The following is a 27580-nucleotide window of genomic DNA, read 5'->3' as shown; positions in this document are numbered from 1 at the left end:
GCACACAATTTCATGAATGGATGAATGAAAGGATCAATGAGCGTCCTCAGCCCCAACAGGCGCGCCAAGGGCCCCGCCCCCTTCCGCTCTACCCACCAAGCGGGGAGGCCACGAGCGCGTCTCTCGCGACCGTTCGCTGGCGCGTGCGCCGGAGGCCGCGCGCGGCCGGAGGTGGCGGGCGGGTTCCCCAAGCGCGCGCGCGCGCGCGGGGTGGGGAGGACAGGGGCGGGGCCCGGCCAGAGGCGGGTGCGCCGGCTGGCTGCTGGCTGGGGAGCCCGCGGTGGTGGTGGCGGCGGCTGCGGCGGCGGGTGGCCGGCCGAGCGTGTGCCGGGAGGGAGAAGGCGGGCGGCGGCGATGCTGCCGCTTTCCTAAGGAGCGCCGAGGAGGTTGCTGCGCTTGAGGCCCCAGAAAGCGCGGAGCAGCTGCGAGCTGGGGCCGGTGGCTCGGGCGCCTGCCCGGCCATGGTGGCTGCGGGCGGTGGTTGGCGCGGCAGCGCTGCGGCCCGGGGCCGTGCGGGGCCGGGACAGTCGCGGCGCTGACGCCCGAGGGGCCCAGCCACAGATATGAAGCGGAGCCGCTGCCGCGACCGACCGCAGCCGCCACCACCGGCCGCCCGCCGGGAGGATGGAGCTCAGCGGGCGGCGGAGCTGCCCCAACCCCAGCCCTTGCCGTCGCGCCGGCGAGCGCCTTCTGGGCGGCAGCTACTGGAGGAGCGGACCGGGCCCTCGGGGCCCGAGGTGAAGGAGCAGGTAAGGCGGGCTGGCGTCCGGGAGGGAAAGGATGGGGAGCGGGAGCCTGAATGGGAACGGTGGGGGAGGGGGATCTGAGGCGGGAAGACTTGGGCTAGGGCATTTGAGGGGTGGGGACTGTGTAGTTCGGCCGGATTAAAGGAAGGTCTGGAGCGGCAGAAAAATGGGGAGTGGAAAAATGGAAGTCGTGGCCTGGGGTTGAATGAGAGGGAAATGGGGGAATAGGGTTTTGGAAAAATGGTCCTATGGGCGTTTGTAGTCCGGGATTCTGGATGCGAAGAAGGGATGCTGGAATGTGGCCTGGGAGTAAATGAACTGCAAAGAAGAGGCTTACTAAAGGGATACTGAGGAGTTAGCCAGAGGGTAGATAGTGCAAAGGTGGGAAAATCAATACGATATAGTAATGTTATTCTATTTCCTAGAGGTTGTCTTGACAGTTATAAAAACAGATGCCGTTCCTAAGCATTCTCTGATTTGGCCATCATTATATAGTATTGTGGAGTGTGTTCAGATATTTAAGATTCTCTTCGGTAACGATCTATCTTAGGAGAAAGCACTTTTTAAAACACCTGCATATGCAGGGATAGGAACTATGTTTATCTTGCTCCTCACCATACATACCTCCCTCCAGAGAGCCACCTCCCACCTGTACTGAATGTACCTCTGTTGAATGTTCTTGAGGGTGGCAGGAACTGAATACTTCTGGTTTATCATACACAGGGCAGTTGCTCAGAAAATTTTGAAATGGTAAATAGTATTTTAAAAACGGGGAAATAAGAGCCGTTTATGCTTCTAGCACAACTGTAGATTTGGAAGAGAGCAAAACAAACATTTCCACTTGAAAGGCCTCTGCCTATAGAGCAAGGGCTGGTAAACTTTCCATAAAGTGACCGTGAATATTTCAAGTTTTGCTGGCCATATGATCACCGTTGCAACGTTTGCCATGAAAGTGGGAAGACAACAACAACCAAGATGTAAACTAATGGTGTGGCTGGGGTCCAATAAAACTTGATTTATGAATACTGAAAAAAAAAAACCCACCAAAAAACAAAGCACCTGCATATGTGCAATTCCAAACCCAGTGCTGTGAACAGAATTTATAGAGAGATAGGCTCTGCCTTCCAGGAGTTTACCACTGAAAACACCTTCATGGGAAAACAGAAAGCAGTATAAAAGTATTCATGGAGTTTCTGAATGGGCAGGATGTGTTTGTATAATTTATTAATCAAGCACAGGTGTACTTAGATAGGGGCTAAAGGTCAGTTTTATCAGGGAGGAGAAGTTGCCACGAGTAGCTTTAGGAAGTGCAGTGAAAGGAGAATATGTGGTCCTTGACCTTGTGGGATTTGCAGAAAAATATTCTGTAGTAATGAACTCTAGTGACAGCTTTCCTTTGCACAGCTCTACTTGAGACCCTAGTAAAGTCGCCTTTGACTCTTTCAAGATTTTTATTAGGTCTTCTGCCTCTTTCCCATCAGTTCAATTGGTGTTTTACTTAGACATCTTCTTCATTATATAGTTTCAGTGATGCACATGCCAGCACTTGGATTTTTTTCTACCTTTTGTTCTTTCATCTTTTATTCTGCATCCAGCTCTGAGTAGCCTGCGCTTTCCACTATCTCTGCCCTTGCTTTCAGGCCACTGAATGTTGTCCCTGGTTGTAATCCCCCTCCCCCCCACCTTCCCATCCTTGTTTTTTCTATTCTCTGCAGTACTTCTTCGAAACTTTTAAAATGTACTAAAAGCTCTGATCCTTTACTGATTCAGTTTACCCGGTTCAATTGACTTTATTGCATGCTTCACTAAAGAGTTCAGGGTTATTTGATTTTCCCCTCTTCTCTCTCTCACAATTTTATCTGTTTGTTTGTTTGTTTATTTATTTAGTAAATAAGTATGAGAGCAAGCCCAACATGAGACTTGAACTCATGACCCCAAGGTTAGGAGTCACATGCTTTATCAGCTGAGCAAGCCAGGTGCCCCTCTAACTCACAATTTCTGTGTTCACTCATCTTTTGCTTCAATTCTAGAGAAAGAAGTATTCATCCTCCTCTTCAAGGCTTATTCCTGTGCTTGTGTCTTTGATTTCATACCCTTTCACTTGATGTAGGCCCTTGTTATGTATATTATTCTCTCTTTGTCTTATACCTCAACTAAAATATGAAACATAGTTTCCCTGGATTGTGTAATCCACCTGAACTAATTTCTTTGCTTTGCTTTACCAGCAACCCTCTTGGGAAATGAGTTTGTATTCACTGTCTCAGCTTCCTCACCTGTACACATTCCTCATATTACAGTTTGGTGCTTTTTTTTTTTAAGTTTATTTGTTTATATAAGTAATCTCTACACCCAACATGAGGCTCAACCCATGACCTTGAGGTCAAGAGTTACATGCTCTTCTGACTGAGCCAGCCAGGTCCCCCTTACAGTTTGGCTTCTACACTTAAACTGCTCCAAAACTGATGTCTTCATGGTCACTAATAACTTTGTATGTTTTTTGCTTTGTATGTTATTTACTTTTTTTATTGAGTGTGACTTAAATACAGTGCATAAATCAGTCAGCACAGAGCCCGACGCGGGGCTTGAACCCGCAAACCGCAAGATCATGACCTAAGCGAAAGTTGGACGCTTAACTGACTAAGCCACCCAGGCGCCCCACAGTGCATAAATCAAAGGTTCATTCAGACCATGAATTTTTACAGATTGAATACATTCATGTGACCACTATTCAGATCAAGATGTAGAACATTTCCAGTACCCTAGTATGCCCCTTGGTATTTTCTCCCAGTTATTATGCTTCCCCAAAGGTAACTGCTTTCCCAACTTTCATCACCATGGATTAGTTTTGCTTCTTCTTGAACTTCATATATACATGGAATCCCACAGTTTGTACTCTTCTGACTAGATGCTTTCATTAAATCATGGCTGTCAGATTCATCTATGTTGTCGCTTGTAGAAATGTTTCTTTTTCATTGCTGTGTAGTTTTCCACTGTGCAAATGTCCACATGGATACTGAAACTTCTTTTTCAAATAACAAAATAATCCATGGCACTTGTGTAAAGTTTTTATTGTGAAAGAATTATACAGAGAGATGTGTAGCAGCCCTAGGGAAATTTAAATGACTAAATTTGATGATCTTCAGTGCAGTCTTCATTCTCTCTGACCTCTGTGAACTATTTGTCACTGTTGTTCATGTGTTCCTTGATATTTTCATCTCTTCTGGCATAAAGACTACTGCACTCCTGTTTCTCTGACTGCTTCCTGTGTATCTTTTTTTGTTTTCTTTTCTCATAAATGTTTCTTGAGAATATGTCCTCTGTTCTTAGCTGTCTTCTTTATTTTACTCTTGTGTTTTAACAGGCCTATCCTATTCATGGCAAGTATTTAGGATGTGGAGCAAGGATCTCTGATCTTCTTTTATTCATGGGCTTGTGTCACAGAACCTCCTTGTAGAGTGATCTGAGTCCCCACGCTTGATTTCTTTCCCTAGCTTTACATTTCCATTTCTTTGCCTGATGTTTCCACTCTAGACTCATCATTCATGATCTTAACATTGTGATTTTCATAATTAGTTAGTGTCCTTGAAAGTCCATAACCTGTAATTATTTGATTCCGAAAAGATAAAAATTTCAATTGTCTGTATTATGAGGCGCTAAATGGATTACATTCATTTAGGGAGTAAGCTTAGCTGATCAACAAGCATCGATGGTCACAGGTGGCTTTGTTCTCCTTTTCGCATGACATGGAGCAATGCTTTTTATACTACGTACTCTGCTGGTGTTTTGGAATAAGCTCTGAAGAGGATCCATGACTTGGGTCTCTAGAAGATCAGTGGCTTGCTATACCCTTAAGATAGAATCCATTAGTTCTCCTTTGAAATGTGCTTTTCCCTGTTATTCCTTGTTCTTGTCATCCAACCTGAAGTTGTATCCATGGTTTTGACTTCCCCTCTCCCTTGACCCCCTAATCCATGTTTTGCTGATTTTACCTTTATGATGCCTTTCAAATCTTTATTCTCACTGTCATCACCTTAATTCAGGATTTATTAACTTATGTCTTGGTTGTTGTAGGATCTTAGGTGCATTTACTCTGCTTTTAGTCTTTTAACCTCTAATTTATAGTGCATTCTAGTAAAACCCCCCAAAAGATCATAACTCATTGCCTACGTGAGTTCCAGTAGTAGTTAAATATTTGTTAAATGATCATTCCATTTATTTATCTTCAGAAACCTTCATTAGCTTATTACCTATAGAATAAACCTGGAGATCTTAGCATTTAAAGTCTACTTGATACTTAACACTTTTTATTAGAAGAATTGGAGTTAGATGCCCCTTCTCTTGTTTCCCAAGACTTTGCTTTATAAGTTCTTTGAGGCCTACATTGTTTCATTTACTGTTGTGCCCCTAAGGCCTACTGTGGTATTTGAAACATAGTTATTTATCTGAATATTTATTAGAAACATAGATATGTGGAGGTGTCTGGCTGGCTGGCTCGGTGAGTGGAGTATGTGACTCTTGATTTAGGTAGGGGTTGTGAATTTGAGCCCCACATTGGGTATAGAGATTACTTAAAAACAATAAATCTAAAAAAAAAGAAACATGTGGTGCTGCTTGAAACAGATATTTGCCCAATGAGTATGCTAATTGGTTGTCAGTCTCTCATCAGAGAAAATACTCCTCAGAGACTGTCTTATTCATTATATCATAACTTAGTGTATGATAGTGGGCAGTCAGTAACTGTTTACTGCTGGGCACTTTCATATACTTATTTTAATTAGCCATCCATCTGAAAAACTCTTTGCTGCCTTTGCCCATTGAAATTCTACTCAAGGGCCAGGCCTAACTCAAATGCTATAGAACTGTTCTTTGAAATTATTTTTCCATGTGATATTCTCCTCAGATGATCCTTGATTAGGCTTAATAAATCGTTAAATCTCCTGAAATTTCAGTTCTCAAAAATCTGTGATCCAGAAAGTGAAAGTTTTAGCTCTATGAGATTAAATGAAAATGAAAAAATGATTAGAAAGCACATTAGACAGGGACTTAAATGCTAATTCTTAAAAAAAAATTAATGTTTTAGTTATTTCTGAGAGAGAGAGACAGGGTGAGCAGGGGAGGGTCAGAGAGAGAGGGAGACACAGAATCCAAAGCAGGCTCCAGACTCTGAGCTAGCTGTCAGCACAGAGCCCTATGTGGGGCTTGAACCCACGAACTGTGAGATCATGACCTGAGCTGAAGTCAGACGCTTAACTGACTGAGCCACCCAGGGGCCCCTAAAAATTTTTTTTAATGTTTATTTATTTTTGAGAGAGAGAATCCCAAGCAGGCTGCATGTCAGCAGAGAGCCTGACATGGGGCTCGAACCCATGAACTCTGAGATTATGACCTGAATCTAAGTCTAAGGCTTAACTGACTGAGCCACCCAGGCACTCCAATAAATACTAATTCTTACATCACTTTGTTTCTGTAACATTGTTTTGTCCACTACATGGTATATAGTAGGTTCTGAATAAAGATTTGCTGAGTGAGTAGATGAATGAATCAGTGTTTTAGCATTTTTATCCTTCTGTATTCATTTTGTATTATTTCATTTCTGCTTTTAAGTTGAAAATGATTAAATTTAGGAACGATATAATTTTTTCTACTGTAATGCATAGACAAGGGCTTGGCTCAGAATAGGTGGTAAGTAACTATTTATTGATGAGTAGAAAATTATTCAAATATTTTGAATTTGGGGGATTTGAGTAATAATAGTAGTATGATAGTATGAAAGAAATAGCCAACCAAAGGAAATGAGACATTTTTGAGGATGGAGGAAGATAGAGTTTAATTTTAGTTCCCAGAGTTCCCCCAGCACCACTGAGAAATTTGCAAAATTATTTTCATGGAAATCAGCGACATCTCTTTCCCTCAAACTATAATGCTAGTACTTTGGCAAAAGCTTAGGAAAGAAAGACAGAGGGGAAGCTGCATATTGTGTGTAGGGTTTTGTATTGGGGTGCCTGGATGGCATAGTGGTTAAGCAGCTGACTTCAGCTCAGGTCATGATCTCAAGGTTCGTGAGTTCAAGACCCATATCGGGCTCTGTTCTAACAGCTCAGAGCCTGCAGCCTGCTTTGGATTCTGTGTCTCCCTTTCTCTGTGCCCTTCCCCTGTTCGTGCTCTGTCCCTCTCTCTCAAAAACAAATAAAACATTAAAAAATTTTAAAAAATCAGTTTAGTTTTGCTGGAGCTTAAAGTTAAGGGCATAGATGGTTAGTTAAGAGACTGAAGGAGCCTGGGTTATAGGTCTTTAGTACTATGTAAAAGTGTAATAAGTATGGAAGCAAGATGGTCTTACTTGTGTTTTAGCTGGATTACTTTGGTAACTATGTGTGTGGGGGGAGATAGAATGTTGGACATGGTGATTGAGACATGGACATTTGAGAATTCTCCTGAGTTTTCAGTATAGACAGTTTATTAGCCCTCTTTTGCCTCTTATCCACAAGTAAAATGGGTAAAAGCCAGCTCCTGAAAACCTGTTAGCTTTGGAAGATTTGATTTCATCAAAGGTAGTAGGAGTAGAGAGCCTGGGATGGTTGAAGTGGGTTGGACAATGTTCCTGATTTTTCTGTCTTTGTTTTGTTCTACCGGATGTCTTTTAGACTAACTATCAACCTAAAGGCTTTACCTCCCTAGTTACTGATGGTGACCTGTAGTCATGAGTATCAGAGGCAGCTGAATATTGCAGTCAGTATATCTTCTTCATTGCTGGTCTTGGCTGCTATAGGATTCTCTTGTAACCTAGCTTTGTATTTTCTTGATTAAATCCCTATGGTACCTTGGTAATTATAATTTTTCATCAGCAGGTGATGATTGCTTTTCATCATTAATAAACATATTTGGGGTTCCAAAGGTATTGAAAACGGGTTGTTGGATCAAGGCCTAGCCCTGGGTGAAGAAGAAAAAGTCCTCAAGGGAGAGTAGAAGCTAGATGTTATTAGGAGTAAGGATTTCCAAAAAATGTAGTTAGTGAGACATAATCGGCAACCTTTTGTTTTAGGTTTGAGCCTCATTATTAACTCCCAAAGATTCTTTCCTCTTCTCTACTATAGCCATGAACACAGTGGATATATAGTAAATGATTGGTGGGAAAAATTGACATCAACCTGAACCTTCTACTTCCATGTTCATTAGGTATATTTCATCCTTACCAATAATTGTTCCACCTCTAAAATCTTAGCTTTTTTTAAAAAAATATAAGATTAAAAAATACTTATTTATTTTGAGAGAGAGAGAGAGAGAGCAAGCAAACGGGCAGGAGGAGGTACAGAGAGAGGGAAAGAGAATCCCAAGCAGGCTCTGCTCTGTCAGCACAGAGTGTGATGCGGGGCTTGAACTCACAAACTGTGAGATCATGACCTGAGCTGAAACCAAGAGTTGGACGCTTAACTGACTGAGCCAGCAGGAGCCCCTATAATCTTAGTTTTGAGCTTGCCACACTCTGACCTTCACATCATCCTCCATTTTTGTATCTCACACTTCTTTTAGAATGTCCTCTTCAGGGGCGCCTGGGTGGCTTAGTCGGTTAAGCGTCCGACTTTCGCTCAGGTCATGATCTCGCGGTTCGTGGGTTCGAGCCCCGCGTCCGGCTCTGTGCTGACTGCCAGCTCAGAGCCTGGAGCCTGTTTCCAATTCTGTGTCTCCCTCTCTCTCTGACCCTCCCCTGCTCATGCTCTCTCTCTCTCTGTCTCCTAGAAATAAATAAAACATTTAAAAAAAAAAAAAAAAAAAAAAAAAAAAAAAAAAAAAAAAAAAAAAAGAATGTCCTCTTCAAAAATTGTTCAAGGTCTTTGGATCTCTCTAGTCGATTGCTTTTTTTTTTTTAAACCATCTTTTCATTGTCAGTCACCTCATGCTTCTACTTCCCTCCTTATTCAACTTATGTGCCTATTTCATGGGCTATCATAATCATTCCTGTGAATGTATCTTCAGTTTCTTTGCTATTTTCCCTTTCTGGCATACATGCTTAACTAAATTCCAACCAATTATACCAACTCTGCCTATTCTGCACCTGTGTCTGAGCAGCTGAATGTGGTTGGGGAAAAACATGACCACGGTGACATCCCAATTTGTGATTAGGAACCTCTAAGAGTCAGCACTGCCACTCAGTCATGGTTTGTGGGATTGAGCTCTGTGTTGGAGTCTATGCTGGCAGCATGGAGCCTACTTGGGATTCTCTCCCTCTGCCCTTTTCCGTACTTATGTGTTCTCTCTCTCACAAAATAAAAATTAAAAAGAAAATAAAGTTGAGGCACCTAGGTAGCTCAGTTGCTTAAGCATCCAACTCTTGATTTCAGCTCAGGTCATGATCTCGGTATATGAGATGAAGCTCTATCTTGGGCTCTGTGCTGACGTTGTGGAGCCTACTTGAGATTCTTTCCCTCTCTCTCTCTCTGCTCCTCCTTCCTTCTCTCTTTCTTGAAATAAATAAACATTAAAAAATTTTTTAAAAATAAAAAAGATGAAGTGACACTTAGTCATTCCCTTTCATTCTTTTTATTCATGTCTTTCTTCCCCCCCACCTGGTACTGTTACTGTTTATTGTTTATTGTCATTCTTCCACGTTAGAATATATGGTTCATGAGGGCAGGAATTTGGGTCTGTTTTTCTCGCTGCCATATCTCCAGCTTCTAGAATTGGGTATAGAAGGTACTCAATAAATACTTCTAGGTGATTTTGTAATGATTAAGATTGAGTCATTTTCTGACTTCAAATTCCAACTTTGTGACCTGAAGCAAGTTACTTAAGTTCTCTAAGCCTTAACTATCCCATATATATAACAGAGATGATATTAATACCTATTTCATAGGATTATTGTGAGGATTAAAAATTTTGTTTTTAAAGGGAAAGCTTTTTTTAATGTTTATTTACTTTTGAGAGAGAGGGAAGGAGGGAGGGAGAGAGAGCGAGAGAGAGAAAGAAAGCGAGAGCCCGTGAGCAGGGGAGGGGCAGAGAGAGAGGGAGACACAGAATCTGAAGTAGGCTCCAGGCTCTGAGCTGTCAGCACAGAGTCCAACATGGGGCTTCAACTCATGAGTCAGAGAGGCACCCCCCCCTTTTTTTTTCCTTAAAGTTTACTTATTTATTTTGGGAGGTGGAGAGCGGCAGAGAGAGAGGGAGAGAAAATCCCAAGCAGGGTCTGTATTGTCAGTGCAGAGCCTCTGCTACAGGGCTCCGTCTCACTACCCATGATGTCATGACTTGAGCTGAAATCAAGAGTCAGCGCTTAACCAACTGAGCCACCCAGGCACCCCAAGGATTTAATAAATTAATCCATGTAAAACACTTACTAAAAGCATGATACCAAGAAGCTGTCATTATATTTTTAAGGTACATGCACATTATGTGTGAATATAGAATTCGTATTTTTTAGTGTTCTTGTCTGGCTTGAGAAAGAAATACAATAGAAAAAGATGTATCTTGACCTTTGATTTGTTGGTATTATTGAACTGTTCTTTTACTTTGTTCAGCTTGAAAAGGAGGCTTTAATTTGTGCATTTTTCCTTTTAGGGAACCTTTTATGAATTTCTTTATTAAGTAACTGGCTCAGGAAACAGAATAGTCTCCCTAGGTTTTAAAATGTAATTAAGGACAAATTCAGGCCAAAGAAACAACATTTAAAAATTCTGTGCTATCATTTTAATTGTACCAACTCTAACAATATTTCCCAATGGTGAACCTGAGTAGCAGATACATAAATTCTTTAACCCTTAATATGTTGGAGATTAACAAGCCACATAGTTTCTCTGCCTATATTTCAGTAAAACAGAGGTAATATAGTATTGTCAGGCCTTCTAAATTGCACAACTGTTTGAAGCTTTCAGAAATGTTTTAAAAAGCTGAGAGAAGAAATAATTGGTATTAATTTTTAAAAAGTCCTTAAGCTATTTCATCACTTTCTTTTAAAGTTTATTAATTTATTTTGAGAGACAGAGAGCAAGCAGGAGAGGGACAGAGAGGAGGGAGGATAGAGAGAATTCTAAGCCAGCTCCGTGCTGTCAGTGCAGAACCTGATGTGGGGCTCAGACTCAGGAACCAGGATATTATGACCTGAGCCAAAATCAAGAGTCAGACATTCAACTGACTCAGCCACCAAGACACCCCACTTAAGCTATTTCAAAGGTGTGATACCAAGATGTTTTTGCTCAAGTGACCCAGGAACATCTGAGTCATGACTTTGACCAGTGAGAGCTACGAGTACCTCTCATGCTAGTAGTCTTTCATATTAAAGAACATTAGTTACTGTAACAGATACATTCAAAAGAATCCACACTAATGGAGGCTCTACCATTTTATGCACATGGCTTCCAAGATCACCTGGAGCAGGTAGGGGTTTTGATGGGACTGGTCTGGAAATGGCTTAATTACTTCTACCCATGTTCCATTGTCAGAATTCAATTACAGGCCATGCCTAATTGCTAGAGGGCTGGGAAATATCTAGTTGTGCCCAGGGGGAAGGTGAATCATGTTTAGTCAATATCTAGCTAGTCCCTGCTCCAGGCTTCAAACCTCAATATAGTCCTCAACGAGAACTACGTAGAAATCTTCTTATTTTGGGTGTAGACAGCTTAGAAGTGTAGTCTCCTTTCATTTCTTGTAGGCCCACAGAGTTTTGGGTAATAGCCATTTTGAATGAAAGTAAAGGCCTTTTTTCAGGAGCATCTAGGAAATCTGGAAAAGCTTGTTTTCTTCTGCCTCTGGCAGAACTAGTCACTGGCAACCCCCATACTCCTTCACTCTTGGTGGCTAGTGAAAGCTGTCCTCAGGCTTTTCTCACTTTGTCAGCTCAGCCATGTGGAAGAGGAAAAACCCCAGAAGGATGGCCAGAGGGATGCCAGAGAGAAAGGTGAGTGGGTCTCAGCTCTCACTTTAATAGGCTCCTGGAAGGAAACATGGCCCTAGAGAGTCCATCTCCACATGTACTTTTTATTTTTATTTTTTTTAATTTAAATTTATTTCTGAGAGAGAGAGCTAGAGAGAGATAGAGAGACAGTGTGGGCAGGGGAGGGTCAGAGAGAGAGGGAGACAGAATCCGAAGCAGGCTCCAGGCCCTGAGCTAGCTGTCAGCACAGAGCCCGATGCGGGGCTCGAACCCACGAACTGTGAGATCATGACCTGAGCCAAAGTCGGGCACTTAACCAACTGAGCCACCCAGGCACCCCGTGACTTTTAAAATTACAGTAACATACACTTAACATAAGATTAGTGACATTTAGCACAATCACATGTGTGGAACCATTACCATTATCTAGTTCCAGAACATTTTCATCACCCCAGAAGGAAATCTACCTATAGAGTTAGTTACTCCCCCTTTCTTCCTTCCTCCTGTCTTTGGCAACCACTAATCTCTTTTCTGTTGCTGTGGACTCTGGACACTTCATATAAATGGATTCATACAATATATGGCTTTTTATGTCTGGCTTCTTTCACTTAGCATAATATTTTTTAGATTTATCCATATAGTAGCATTATCAGTACCTTTTTTATGACTAAGTAATATTTCATTATATGGATGTACCACATTTTGTTTGTCATCAGTTGATGGGCATTTGGGTTGTTTCTACTTTTGGTAATTGAGATGACTGCTATGAAACTACTATGAACGTCTGTGTATAAGTTTTTGTTTGAATACCTGTTTTTCTAGTTTTTTTGTTGTATGGACAGGAGTGGGATTGCTGGATCATATAGTAGTTTTATGTTTGAGTTTAAGAGGAACTGCCAAACTGTTCACAGTGGCTGTACCATTTTATTTTTATTTTATGTATTTTTTAAATGTAGTTTTCTTTTCTTTTTTTAACATTTATTTTTGAGACATAGAGCATGAGTGGGGGAGGAGCAGAAACAGACACACAGCATTGGAAGCAGGCTCCAGGCTCTGAGCTGTCAGCACAGAGCCCGATGCAGGGCTTGAACTCGAGAACCGTGAGATCATGACCTGAGCCAAAGTCAGACACTTAACTGACTGAGCCACCCAGGCACCCCCTATTTTAATTTTTTTAAAGTTTTATTTTAGAGAGAGAGAGAGAGCAAATGGGGAAGAGTGGCGGGGTCGGGGGGGAGAGACAGAGAGAGGGAGAGAATCTTAAACAGATTTCATGTTCAGTGTGGAGCCTGATGTGGGGCTCGATCCCACAATCCTGGGATCTTGCCCTGAGCTGAAATTAAGAGTTAGATGCTCAACCGATTTACCTACCTATGCACCCCTAGCGGTCCTATTTTAATATTGCTACCAACAATGTACAAAGGTTCCAGTTTTACATGACCTTTTAACACTTGTTATCTTGGATATAAAAAAAAATTTTTAGCCATCCTTGTGGGTGTAAGTGATCTCATTGTACTTTAAAATTTTTTTTAAGTTTTTAAATTATAAATATGTTTAAAAATATTTTATTTTAAGTAATCTTTACATCCAGCATGGGTTTGAACTTACAACCCTGAGATCAAGAACCACATGCTCCACCGACTGAACCAGCTAGGTGCCCTTCATTGTGCTTGCTTATGTGTGTATGTATGTATGCACGTATGTATGTATGTAATCTCTACATGCAACATGGAGCTTGAAGTAATGACCCCCAGATCAAGATCATGCTCTTCTGACTGAGCCAAGCAGGCATTCCTCATTGTGCTTTTTGCTTTGCATCTCCCCATAGGCTAATGATGTTGAGGATCTTTTTAAGTGCTTATTGACCATTTGTATATCTTTGTCATAGAAATGTTTATTCAAGTTCTTTGCCCATTTTTAAATTGTTTTTTTTTAATGTTTGTTTGTTTTATTTTTAAGTAATCTCTACACTCATTGTGGGGCTTGAACCCACAACCCTGAGGTCAAGAGTTGTCTACTCCACTGACTGAGCCAGCCAGGTGCCCCTGTCTTTTACTTTCTTGTTGGTGACCTTTGCACAAAACTTTAATTTTGATGAAATATAATTTACCTATTTTTTTTTCTTTTGTTGCTTGTGACTTTGGTCGCATCTAAGAAACTATTGCCATAGCCAAGATCCCCAGGAAGATTTACCTCTGTGTTTTCTTCTAGGAGATTTATGGTTTTAGATCTTATTTTTAGGTGTTTGATCTATTTTGAGCTACTTTTTTGTAGATGGTGTGAGATAAGGGTCTAACTTTATTCTTTTGCATGTGGCTATCCAGTTGTCCTAGCTATGCTTTGACTTAATTCCTGAGACTGATCATTCAAGTGAGCCTAACCCATTTAGAGCCTCACTCGTTTTGGGGTACAGGTGTGAACTTTTTTGGGCCAGTTATTGTCAGTCTTCAGGGCTAATGGAATTACTTTGAAGGCTTGTTAAAGCAAGGATGGCTGGGCCTGACACCCAGACTTTCTGATTGAGTAGGCCTGGGATGGGCGTGGGATTTTGCATTTCTAACAAGCTCCCAAATAATGATGAAAGTGATGCTGCTGGCCTGGAGACCACTTTTGAGAACCATAGCTTCACTGCAAGATAGAGGTAAAAAATTAATAAGTATCAGGGTTTTATTTTGCTTATGTTTGTATTCCTAACATGCTTTATGGAACATAATAGATACTCAAATGTTGTTGAAATGTTTAATTTTGAGAGAGACAGAGAAAGAGCGAGAGTGAGAGAGAGAGAGAGAGAGAGAGAGGCAGAGACAGAGCGTGAGTGGGAGAGGGGCAGAGAGCGAGGGAGACACAGAATCCAAAGCAGGCTTCAGGCTCTGAGCTGTCAACACAGAGCCTGACTTGGGGCTCGAACCCACAAACTGTGTGATCATGACCTGAGCTGGAGTCTGAAGCTTAACTGACTGAGTCACCCCCTGCTTTAGATTTTAAAGGAGTAAAATGTTACATTTAAGGGAGTAAAATGTTACAGTTACTGTTAGCATTCCTTCCCTCCCCACTCCATTCTAGAAGGAAACCACTGTCTCAAAGGTGGTTGTGTATTTAAATACTGCATTAATACGGAAGAAAAGCAATCCATTACTAAAGATATTTATAAGTCAGATGAAGCAGTATTTGTTTTTAACTTTTGTATAAATTATGAATTACTGTATATATGCTTTTGCTCTTACCTTTTTTATTTGACATTGGTTTTATTTTGTTTTGGCTTATTTTTGAGAGAGAGAGAGAGAGAGAGAGAGAGAGAGGAAGAGGCAGAGAGAAGGAAAAAGAGAATCGCAGGCAGGCTCCATGCTGTCTGCACAGAGCCTGACAAGGGGCTTGATCTCATGAAATGTGAGTTCATGACCTGAGCTGAAATCAAGATTTGGATGCTTAACCATCTAAGCCACCCAGATGCCCCTGGTTTACTTTTTTTTTTTTTTTTGAGAATTATATATGTCATGGATTAGCAGACTTTTTCAGTAAAGGGGCAGATAATAAATATTTTAGGCTTTGTGATACTCCATTTTTCATAACTACTCATTTCTGTTGTAGTATGATAGCATATATATGATATATAAATGAGTGAATTTGGCTATGTTTCAATAAAACTTTATATATAGACATTGAAATTGGAATTTCATGTGACTTTCATATTCTTAATATTGAGAATATTTCATGAAATAATGTTCTTTTGATTTGTTTTGCAGCTATTTACAAATGTAAAAACTACTTTTAGCTTTCTGGATGAACATAAACAGCCTATGGTTAGGATTTGGCCCGCCAGCTGAAGTTTGTCAACCTTGATCTATGTTAATACATTTAAATCAGTTTCATTAATTTTTTAAAAAGCTTATAGAGAGAGAGAGAAAGAGAGAGAGAGAGAGAGAGAGAGAACAAGCAGGTGAGGGGCAGAGAAAGAGGGAGAGAGAGAATTCCAAGCTAACTCCTTGCTGTTAGCATGGAGCCTGACGTGGGGCTTGATCTCATGAACTGTGAGATCAAGTCGTCAGCTGAAATCAAAAGTAAGACACTTAAGTGACTGAGCCACCCAGGTGCCCGAAATCAGTTTCATTAATTTTTAAAGGCTATATAGCATTCCTTTGAATAAACGGCAGTTTATCCATTCTTATGATAACAGACCCTTAAATTATTTCCATATTCACTATTACAGTGCTGCAGTAAATATCCTTATACTTATCTCCTTGTGCACATGTACAGGAGTTTCTCCTGCTGGATATTATGGCCAAATTGCTTCCTACCATGATTGTACCAATTTGTACTTTGACCACTGATGTTTCTCTATGTCTTTGCCTATTCTTGGTGTTATCAGGTTATTACTTTTGGTAATTTGTTAGGTTTGGATGACTTGTCAGTGTTTTAACTATATTTCCCTAATTGCTAGTGAGTTATATTTATTATTTGGATTTCCTTTATCTTCATTATTTGGATTTATTGTTTCGTGACTTCCTTATCCATGTATGTTCTTGTTTTTCTTATAAACTCTTTCATTTTATTTTTCTTATTGTTATGAGTTCTTTATTAACGTAATTTAAATGTAATAGGAGAAAAAGCATAATTTGGACTAGGTGTGAATTCTCTCAGTAACTTAGTAGATTTGAATATGAAATGAGGATAAGAATGTCTGTTTTGGGGGCACCTGGGTGGCTCAGTCAGTTAAGCTTCTGACTCTGGGTTTTGGCTCAGGTCATGATCTCACGGTTCATGAGTTTGAGCTCAACGTTGGGCTCTGTACCAAAAGTGTAGCCTGCTTGGGATTCTCTCTCTCTCTCTCTCTCTCTCTCTCTCAAAATAAAGTTAAAAAAAGTTAAAAAAGAATATCAGTTTTTAAGACTACATACTACAAAAGCAGTGTTGTTTTTGTTCTTAAATCAAGATTTAGAATTTCTCATTTGTGCTGGATCTCACTAAATGTTTCTATGTTTTTATTGTGCTTGTTTTTTGTCACTCCTCTAACTTTATATGTGGCACAATATTCCCTTTTGTAGCAGGCCACTTGTTTTGTGATTTTTTCTTCTTTCCTCTTTTTCTTTAGCCTTTTTATTATAAAATATAAGAAGTACAGAAAAGCAGTCAAAACAAACATATAACCTAATGAATTATTATAAGATGAACACCCTTACAAACTATTACCCAGCTCAAGAAAAACAGTTTTGCCATCCATTCTAGAAATTCCTCTCCCTGTGTCCCATCTCAATCACAGCCCCACTTTCCCTCCAAAAGTAATCACTTGTATTTTCTTCCAAAAGTAATTTACTTGCATTTCCTTGTAAGTTTGCATCTAAAGCATTACAATTTAGTTCTGCCCCTTTAAAAGTCTTTAAAAAATTTTTTATGGCTTTATTTTATTTTGAGAGACAGAGAGCAAGCGAGGGAGGGGCAGAGAGAGAGGGAGACAGAAGCAGGCTCCAGACTCTGTGAGCTCTCAGCACAGAGCCCAATGAGGGGCTTGAACCCATGGACTGTGAGATTGTGACCTGAGCTGAAGTTGGACACTTAACCAACTGAGCCACCCTGGCACCCCAGTTCTGCCCCCTTTAAAAACACGAGATAGGGGTGCCTGGGTGCTTAGTCCATTGGGCATCAGACTCCACAGGTTTATGAGTTTGAGTTCCACTTTCAGCACTCTTTCCCCCTCTCTCTGCCCCACCCTTGCTTGTGTTCTCCCTCTCTCTTAAAATACATAAATAAACTTTTAAAACACTAGATATGTTTATTTAATTTTAATTAATTTACTTTTTTAAATGTTTATTTTTTGAGAGAGACCCACAGAACATGAGCAGGGGAGGGGGGAGAGAGAGAGAGAGAGGGAGACTCAGAATTGGAAACAGGCCCCAGGATCTGAGCTGTCAGCATAGAGCCCTACGCTGGGCTCAAACCCTTTAACTGTGAGATCATGACCTGAGCCAGAGTCGGAGGTTCAAGCAACTGAGCCACTCAGGTGCCCCTATTTTATTTTAATTTTTAAAAGTTTATCCATTTGAACAGGCGTGTGTGGGTGTGCGCACGCACATGTGTGAGCCGGAGAGGCGAGGGGCACAGAGAGAGGGAAAGAGAATCCCAAGCAGGCTACCCATAGTCAGCACGGGGTCGGCTCTATCCCAGGAACGGTGAGATCATGACCTGACCCGAAATGAAGAGTCCGAGGCTTAACTGACTGAGCCACCCAGGTGCCTCAACACTAGATAGGTCTTAAATCTTTTTTAATCTGTAGGTTTCCCTTCCATGTCTTCCTTTTCCTTAAAATTTATATGTAGAAAAATCGCAAGGTATTTCACCTGTAGGGTTTCCTACTATATAACTATGATGCATTTCAAAATGTTTCTGTGTCCTTTGTATTTCCTGCAAATTTCATCTGGATACACAGGTTTCATCCAGTGTCAGGTTTAATTCCTTTGCAAGATTATAATGGTTGTGTGGTCTTTCAACAGTAGGCTTGTAATATATGCTTGTTCTTTGATTTTAGCAGTTGATGCTCAGTGCCAAGATTCAGTAATTGCAAGTTGCAAAAAGGTGATACAATCCTGTCATTTTGTTTTCAATTATTAACTGGAATAACATTTTAAGGAGTGCTTCCCCATATCTATTATTTAGTTCCCAGGGGTATAGCACATGTAAGAAAGGCTTGATTCTTACCTTTTAAATTTACCTGGTTTTTAAGGTAATGAACTGGTTCCCTGTCATATTTTATCATGTGGTTAGGCATTTAAACTTTTTTTAAAAAAAGTTTATTTTTAAGAGATACTGAGAGCACAAGTGGGAGGAGCAGAGAGAGGGGGACAGAGGATCTGAAGCAGGCTTTTTGAGCCCAAGTCTGAGTCTTAACTGACTGAGCCACCCAGGTCAGGCATTTAAATGTACAATATTTGGACTTCAACCCATTTTAATGTGTTTTCTTGTACTAATTGAATCTCAGATTGTCCTCTTGTCTAGAAACAAATTGGTTCCTTAGTCTTTTGGACCTGATCCTAATAGTTGTGGTACTTTTCTTGCAATCTCATGTGTCAAGCTGTTCTGGGCTCATTTTCCACCTTAGACCTGGAATTAGCTGTTTTTCTAAGAACTCTTGGTTTCATTTAAATGGTGAAATGGTATTTTAGAACAGCTGCAAACTAGATCTTAAGGATACTCTTTGCTATTATGTTGGTCTTTGTTTCTAAGACTTGTCAGTGGATAGAGTTATATAAACTACCTTGTCAATTAACAGTATTTGCAAAGGACTACTGAGATTTTTAAAAAAAATTAATCTCTTGGACATTATATCAGTATTTTCTCTCTTCCCTATCTGGAATCATTTTCCCAAAGACTGTGTGTGTGTGTGTGTGTGTGTGAGAGAGAGAGAGAGAGAGAGAGAGAGAAAGAATTAAGTGTTGGAGAATGTCATCAAAAAGACATGACTGTGGATGGGCCTGGGCTCTGGGAGGCTCCTCACCCCTCCCCTGTCCTTGGAATGTGGGTTCTACTTTCCTTTCCTGCTTGTTTCCAGAGGCTTCTTCAAGGACATAGCCTTGAGATAGTGATGTAGTGTTGAAAACACCTGGCTGGTATACATGACTGCACCTAGTTAAGGCTTCTTTATAAACCAAGATCTGGTGGGCAGGTGTGGGGACCTATTTGTCTTGCTGCTGCCCAAGGCAAGCCTTATTATGTAAGTTCCCTTTGGTTATTAATACTGTCACCTACCAACTTGGAGTGGCCTGCTTCTTTCTTTGTCTCTCCCTGCCCTCTGTATACAGGAGCCAGTTTCAGATTCCACCCGGGAAGCTTCTGAGAGTGTTTTGAACCAACAATTAGAATATCCAGTAATTATTCATTTGCTTTGTCATACATAATTATATGTCTCTAATGGCAGTACTAATATACTACCATCAATAATGATTAATGAGAACGGTTAAATTTTTTTTGTATATGCTATCTCCACCTTCTTCCATTTTGTGGTTGAAAATGTAGATCTACATCATATATCTACAAATTATATAGCCATTATATACTGTACTCTCTCTTTGTACATATATTCGTTTTACAAGTGACTGCATATTTAATGCTAATCAAATGTTGATATTGCTCTAATTATTTTGATTGTGTGAATCTTGTTTTCCAGTAGATTCCTTAGCAAGGGCTTGTTGGAATAATATTCTTTGAGTTATTTTATATTGGTAACAGTTTTCCTGTGCCCTTTTCCTTGAAGGTTAGTTATCTTGGATATAAAATTCTTGGCTCACATGGTCTTTCCTTGAGTATCACATATGCAACCCTGTTTTTCTTTCATGCATTATTTTTCTGATTTTCATTTGTACAGTTTGAGCATATTTAAGAAGGATTTTTAAAGTTTACTACTTAATGCTGAGCTTCCTCAGGCATGTTTTTGTTAATTTATTTTGATTCTTTGAATAGCTATACTTTCTCGTTTTTTGTAGGTCTTGTGTTTTGTTTTTTGTTGTTGTTGAAAAATGGACATTTGAATATTGGTAACTCTGGAAATCACCTCCCCTTACTCCAGAGTTTGTTGTTTTTAGGTTGTTGAAGGCTGTAGTCCTCCAATTTTCTAGTGAGTTTTCCCAGCATTTATTTATTTTTGCAGAAATTATATTCCTTGCTCTATGTGGTATTGAAGTCTCTGTTCCTTAGTTTGTGTTTTGATGGGAGATTTCCATGATCACCAGGAGCTAAACAAATAAACCTACCTCCTATAGGGTCTTTGCAGATGGACTTTGTGCTTAGCCAGACTCTAGTGAGCCTAGGGATCAGCCTGAGATGAAAGCTTAGAATCTTTTCAGGTCTTTCCTGAGCATGCATTTTGCTTTGGGCTTTCTATTTTTTTTTTTTTAAGTTTATTTAAGTAATCTCTATACTCAGTGTGGGCTTGAGTTTATAACCCTGAGATGAAAAGTCCTAAGCACTTCTTACTGATGAGCCAGGTGCCCCTACCTTAGGCCTTCTAAATTACCTTATATACACAGGTATTTTTGATTGCATGAATTTTCCAAAGAAACTCTCCCCTTTTCCTCCCAGACTTTATGTCTCATTTTTAATCTTTTGGTCCACGTGGCTGTGGGTGGTTGGATCACCTTACAGTGTTTTTAAGCAAAGCTTTTCTACCTTGAGCAGATTCTGGGTTAGGTGAAATAAAGGAATGCCTTGTGTCAGTCCTTCAGGTAGCCCCCAGACAAGTTAGAACAGCTATAAACAATAATTTGCAAAAAGGATCTGTTCTCCTAGAACCAGGGACCAAGGTCCCGCATTTGGTACCACCAGGTGATGTCTTTAAACTACTTTTGCATCAAGAAGTGGGTGCGAAAGGGCAAATAAAAATGCCTCAAAGCTTTCCTACCATTTTTAAGTTGATTTCTTGATTCAGCATTTTCTTGACTATAAACCTTTGACTTTTCAGAATTCTGACAAAGGTAGTTCTGATAGTTTCTGCTTGTTTTTCAGTTGTTTCTGTGCAGAGACGTTAGCTTGCAGCTGTGGGGTTTTGTTTTGTTTTATTTTAGAGAAAATGAGCATGCATGAGTGGAGGAGAGGGAGAGAGAGAATACCAAACAGGTTTCATGTGCAGTGTGGAACCCGATGTGGGGCTTGATCCAACGATCTTGGGATCATGACCAGAGCTGTAATCAAGGGTCAGACACTCAACTGACTGAGTCTCCCAGGTGCCCCTCTTTTTTCTTTGTTTATTTGTTTTGATTTTATTTTTTTTTTGCCGATGTTACCTCTCATTTGATTTTAGTTTTTGTTTCCCTAATGATAAACAATGTTGATGATGGTTTTGTATATTCTTTTGCCATAGTTGCCTCTTGTTTGTTGAAGTGTCTGTTCAGTCTTTTGCTCATTTTTTAATTGGCTTGTGTGTTTTCTTATTGTGTCAAATCTTTCTATATAGTGAATGCCAGTCCTTTCTCACATGTGTTTTGCAAATAATTTCTCCTTGTATGTGATTTTTCATTTTTTTAAACAGTATTTTTTGAAGAGGAGTAGTTTTTAAATTTGGTGAAGTCCAATTGATAAATTTGTTAAACTTGTGTTTTCTATCTTATCTAAGAACTTTAATTAAAACTTACAAAAATTTACTCATAAGTTTTATAGTTTTAGGTTTTACAGTTTGATTCATGATCCATTTAGAGTTAATTTTTGTCCATGTTTGATATGACAAACTTGGGGTATGGGTCAAAGTTTATTATATATGTAGATAATCAAGCGTTTGTTTGTTTTTTTTTTTTGATAGGGATTAAGAGGATGGACTTTGATTAGTGTGGCACTTGGATTTGACTCTTGGTAGGGTAGATCAGGAAGAATATGCCACAAGGCATAATTCTCTTCACCTACTGGATTACTAGTCATTTGGGATAAGACAACTCCTAATGAGAGTTAATCCAAGTTTTTAGTCTGGTACACCTGTTTTTAGTTGTGTAGACTCCAGTTTTTCAGCTGTGAATCCTTTGAATCCTATCCTAATAGCATAGTACAGTGTGAGCACAACACTAGCTTTGTTGGTAAGGTTAGTGTGAGATTTCCTTTGGTATTGTGGAGGAGGGAGATGGTTCTGAGCCGAGAGAGATGTCTCTGTGAGGACTCCCCTGGCAATAGGCAAAATGGGCACAGCTTCGTACTTTTTTTTTTTAATGTTTTATTTATTTTTGAGAGAGAGATAGAGACAGCATGAGCAGGGGAGGGTCAGAGAGAGAGGGAGACACAGAATCTGGAGACAGGCTCCAGGCTCTGAGCCAGCTATCGGCACAGAGCCCGATACGGGGCTCGAACCCCCGAACTGTGAGATCATGACCTGAGCTGAAGTTGGACGCTCAACTGACTGAGCCACCCAGGCACCCCTTGGTGCTCTTAATTGAGAGAGAAAGCAATAAACTCCTAGAGTTGGAAAGAAAATGTAGAGATTGTGTAGTCAGGCTATTTTCAGCCTTTTTTTTTTTTTTCTTATGGTTGAAGTTTACCTGGCATATGTTAGATATGTTACTGTTATAATATTGTTATGACAAATAAATATAGGTTATGTGTAATTTCTAGGATGCTTGCTGTAATTCTGTCTTTTAAAAATTTCACTGAAGAATGTTGTAATACAGGTGAATTGACTTTATTGTAATGTTTACCAGAAACCTGCTTTCAGTTAATTAAAGTGGTTGCAAACTTGAGTACTTTATTTAAATTTCAAGTAGTTTGTAATACAGTCCTCACAACTGATAGGTATATTTGTGTGTTGGTGGGATCATGTTGAAAGTTTTTGACCTGGTCTGGTGGTTCTCAAACTTTCATGTGCTTCAGAATCACTTGGAGGACTTGCTAAAACACAGATTGCTGGTCCCCTCTGTCAGAATTTCTGATTTAGTAGATCTGAAGTGAAGCCTAAGATTTTGCATATTTAGCAGGCTCACAGGTCATGCTGGTGCTGTTGGTATGGGGACCACAGTTTGAGAGTTACTGTGTTAGGCCAGCTTTCACTTTACTTTTTCAGTATTTCTGGTGGCACAGTCCATTCCTTTTTAAGGTGGCCTGTTGACTGTTAGACAGCTCTTCCTACTACTACTTCTTTTTTTTAAGTTTATTTATTGATTTTTGAGAGAGCGAGAGAGAGAGAAATTGAGAGCGGGAAAGAGGCAGAAAGTGAAAGAGAGAATCCCAAGCAGGCTCTGTGCTGTTAGCTCAGAGCCGGGTGCAGGGCTTGAACTCACAAAATGAGATCATGACCTGAGCCGAAATCAAGAGTCGACACTTAACCAACTGAGCCACCCAGGTGCCCCTAGACAGGTCTTCCTTCTAACTAAAACTATTTTATCTGTTATTTGCATCCATTAGTTCTCATTCTGTCCTTAGAAGTTAGAAGTTTCCCGTAATAGAGGTAATAGCCCTCATGTAGTTACTCATGTCTCCTTTGTTTTTTTCTTTCAAGTTAAACGTTTATAGTTCCCCTAATAGTTACTGGGAAAGAACTATAATTTGTAGTTAATGCTAATATTTACTATTGTCATAGCAGCATTTTATTTGTAAACCTGTTTCTCCTCTCCTTCTGTATTCCCTGTCTTGGTAAGCTTACTAACCAAGCCAGGAACCTGTAAATCATCTTAGACTCTTTCCCCTCCTTAACTCCCTATTTTGCCTAAGAATCATTTGATTGTAGAAACTATAGAAACTTAATCTAGTTTAAGCTGAAAGGAAGAGTTTAAGGGGTACAGTGATACCCAATTGAACATGAAAACCTGTAGCTTGGAATGATCACATAAGTGACTAGAATGGAAACTAGAAAACTATGAAGTTAGTGTGGAAATTAGTAAGGAAGTTTTACCTTCTGTACCCTTCTTTTTCTCTTGGATTATGTGTGATTTTGTATTATTTGCTTCATTCTGTCCTGTCCCTTAATGACTTTTGTGTAAATTCAGTTTTAAAAAGTCCAGTCTAGTTGATTCCATTCATATTAAGTTTTCCTATTTATTTTTTAAAAGTTTATTTATTTTTGAGAGAGAGAGTGAGCAGGGGACAGGCAGAGGGAGAGGTAGAGTGAGAATCCCCAAGCAGGCTTTGTATTGTCAGCACAGAGCCTGAGGCAGGGCTTGATCCTCCAAACTGTGAGATTATGACCTAAGCTGAAATCCAGAGTCAGATGGTTAAATGACTGAGTCACCCAGGTGCCCCAGGTTTTTCATGTTATATAATCTATTCTGTTGGAAGCCTGGGTAGTGCTTAGAAGGGAACACAGGGGGCTTTCTGGGTTGCTTGGTTATGTCTTTAAAAAATATATATATATCTTGATGCTGGTTACATGGGTATGGTTAACTTGTGAAAATTCATTGAGTTATATGCTTGGATATGTGTACTTTTCTGAAATGACTAATATACTTCAGTAAAAAAAAAAAAAGACCTACTAATTTAAAAGTTAAATTTCAGGGGCTCCTGGCTCACTCAGTTGGTGGAACATGTGACTCTTGATCTTGGGGTTCTGAGTTTGAGCTCCACATTGGGTGTAGAGATTACTTAAAAATCATTAAAAAATTAAATTTCATATTTTATATTTTCTTTTCTTTGCAAGGTTTTGACAGGTGAGACTTGGAATAAGAAGGATGTGATTTGCTTTTATTTTTCTTTTCTGTTTTCTGGCTCCCCCACCCCCCACCCCTTTGGTATATTATGATAGGGAATAGGGAGATTGAAAAGGCTAGGACTTTCTCTTAATTGGTGCTGCTCTAGTCCTGTATTGGTTGTTGTTCCTTTTCTGGCTAAGACGAATTGCTCATACAGTGCAGCAAGCAGCCTAGTGCTGGCTTCCTGATGTAGTTGACTTGTAAGTTATTTTGGGGATGAGTCCTTTCCCTCTCCCTGTTGTCTTCATGTAGGATATTATTTCAGCTTGATATCTTCCAATGATTCCTTAGTCCACCTAAAGCTGCTTACTTGGTGTGTTGCTCTGTGAGTGGCTGGCCTCTTTTGCTTGGTTACCAGCATTAGTGCCCAAACCCTGCTTCCTTCCATGTTTTCTCCTTGGTTCATAGGTAGTTTCATCCTTAACACACCAGATGGTGGGAATTTAGAGTGGTATCTTGCTGTCTTGTCTTTTTGCATTAGCTACTACTTCCAATTTCTTTCTCCCTGCTCACTTCTGTTATAGTTATCTTGATACACCATTTGCTTTAATGATATAGTGCCCAAATATCCCCCTTTATCATTTTATCCATTTACTACCAATTAAAACTACTGTTTCCTTGTTTCTTCTGTTCTTTTTATTTAAATTTACTCTTTTTATGCTTGGGCATTTGTAAATTATACTCTGGATAGCCACTACCAACTGGTATTAGTGTGTTTTTGAACATGTTTGTGAACCCACCAATCACAGTGTATGACCTTTTATAGGTTTTTGTTTTTCTAAAATCTTAAGGAGGTTGGCATTTTCCCATTCCCTCCTGTGGCTTTTACTAGTTGTTTGAGTCTTGTTCTTCAGATGGCAGGTAACATAGAGTTATTTTTTTTTAATTTTTTAAATGTTTTATTTCTTTTTTATTTTTTTAAAAATTTTTTTTAATGTTTTATTTATTTCTAGGAGAGAGAGAGAGAGACAGCGTGAGCAGGGCAGGGTCAGAGAGAGAGGGAGTCACAGACCGAAACAGGCTCCAGGCTCTGAGCTGGCAGTCAGCACAGAGCCCGACGCGGGGCTCGAACCCACGAACAGCGAGATCATGACCCAAGTGAAAGTCGGACGCTTAACCGACTAAGACACCCAGGCGCCCCTAAATGTTTTATTTATTTCTAAGAGAGAGAGAGAGAGAGAGAGAGTGAGCAGGGGAGGGTCGGAGAGAGAGGGAGTCACAGACTCTGAAACAGGCTCCAGGCTCCGAGCTGGCAGTCAGCACAGAGCCCGATGCGGGGCTCGAACCCACGAACCACGAGATCATGACCTAAGCGAAAGTCGGACGCTTAACTGACTAAGCCACCCAGGCGCCCCCATAGAGTTATTTTTTTATGTTTCTCATTTTGTCTTTTTCCTGTCCATATGACTTTGATGTGCTATTTATCTGTATTTGTTTTAGTTTCCTTCATTAAAATATGAAAGATATGGCTCATTTGCCTTATTTAAAAAAAAGTTTCTCTTTCAATCCTGCCAGTTAGGTGGATGTTTGCTTCAAAATGTCTGAATCTTGATGAGATGTTGGACATTGCTCACTGAGTAAAGAGGAATAGGCATTGGGCTGGAGTAGGATGAGCTGACTAAAGACAAATGGGAGGCTCTGTCAGCGTTTCATATTGTCTGTAGTTTCTCTGTGGTACTTCTTAAAAATTTTTTTCAGAGTGTGAGCTGGGGAGGGGGTAGGGGTAGGGAAAGGGGGGAGAGAGAGAGAGAGACAGAGAGAGAGAGAGAGAGAGAGAGAGAGAGAGAGAGAGAGAATATTCCAAACCGGTTTCATGCCCATGGGAGCTTGACATGGGCTCTATCCCACGACCCTGGGATCATGACCTGAGCCAAAATCAAGAGATGGATGAGCAGCTGCCTGACCACCCAGGTGCCTCTCTCCATAGTACTATTATGGTTTTTCATTTAAACATGTATTTAGCTCTTATTTGACCTATAAAGAAAGCTCTGATTTTATTTATGCGTTAATTGAATATTAGAGGCATTTCTAACCTTGTATATTAGGTAAAGGAAGGTCTGCTCTTTATGATTTTTTTAAAAACTAAAATATGCTTTTCTTCACTGGATATAGGAAGTGTGAATAGAAGGAGAAAAATAAATATACATAACTAGACATGTACTCATTATGAATAGTACATCCTGTCAGAATATCTTAACATGTCATCTGATGAGCCATTCCTTCAACCCCCATTTTTCTTTAGCATTTTATTATTTATTTTATTTTTTAAAGTTTATTTACTTAGTGTGAGCAGTGGAGGGACAGAGAGAGAGAGAGAGAGACAGACAGAGAATCCCAAGCAGGCTCCATCCCACCAGCACAGAGCCTGATAAGAGGCTTGAACCCACAAACAGTGGGATCATGACCCGAGCTGAAATCAAGATTTGGACCTTTAACTGATCCACCTAGGTGTCCCTTCTTTTGCATTTTATAATCAGTGTCCCTTAGCCTTCTCAGCATACCCAAACAGCTTTTACTAAGAAATATGTTTTTGGCTTTAGCTGTTGATCAAGAAGAATAAAATGCTGGCACTATGTAACGTCATGAATGTTTTATATAAAGTCCTTCTACTTTCAGAGAAGACATTAAAGACTTTATATTTTACCTTTTTTTCTTTGAAGGATGTGGTATCTGGACTTAGTCCCCTGCTTTTCAGGAAGCTCAGTAATCCTGACCTGTTTTCATCCACTGGAAAAGCTAAACTTCAACGACAACTTAGTCAGGATGACTGTAAGTTGCGGAGAGGAAGCCTGGCCAGTTCTCTGTCAAGTGAGTATCTAATTTTTTAA

The 27580-nt window shown here is 40.0% G+C and overlaps 1 protein-coding gene across 1 annotated transcript; it reads left to right on the top strand.

The window, feature by feature from the left end:
* The first annotated feature begins 316 nt into the window (after nt 1-316).
* On the top strand, nt 317-27580 carry LOC120247097 (microtubule-associated serine/threonine-protein kinase 2-like). Its single transcript, XM_039254854.1, has 2 exons — nt 317-749; nt 27413-27580. Exons 1-2 carry the CDS (start codon nt 564-566, stop codon nt 27578-27580), a joined length of 354 nt encoding a protein of 117 aa, XP_039110785.1. The 5' UTR covers nt 317-563.

Source organism: Hyaena hyaena, unplaced genomic scaffold (genome assembly GCF_003009895.1).
Source record: "Hyaena hyaena isolate Hyena2069 unplaced genomic scaffold, ASM300989v1 scaffold_503, whole genome shotgun sequence".
NCBI lineage: Eukaryota > Metazoa > Chordata > Mammalia > Carnivora > Hyaenidae > Hyaena > Hyaena hyaena.
Note: the sequence above shows the minus strand (reverse complement) of the source record. Positions and strands in the feature narration are given on the sequence as shown.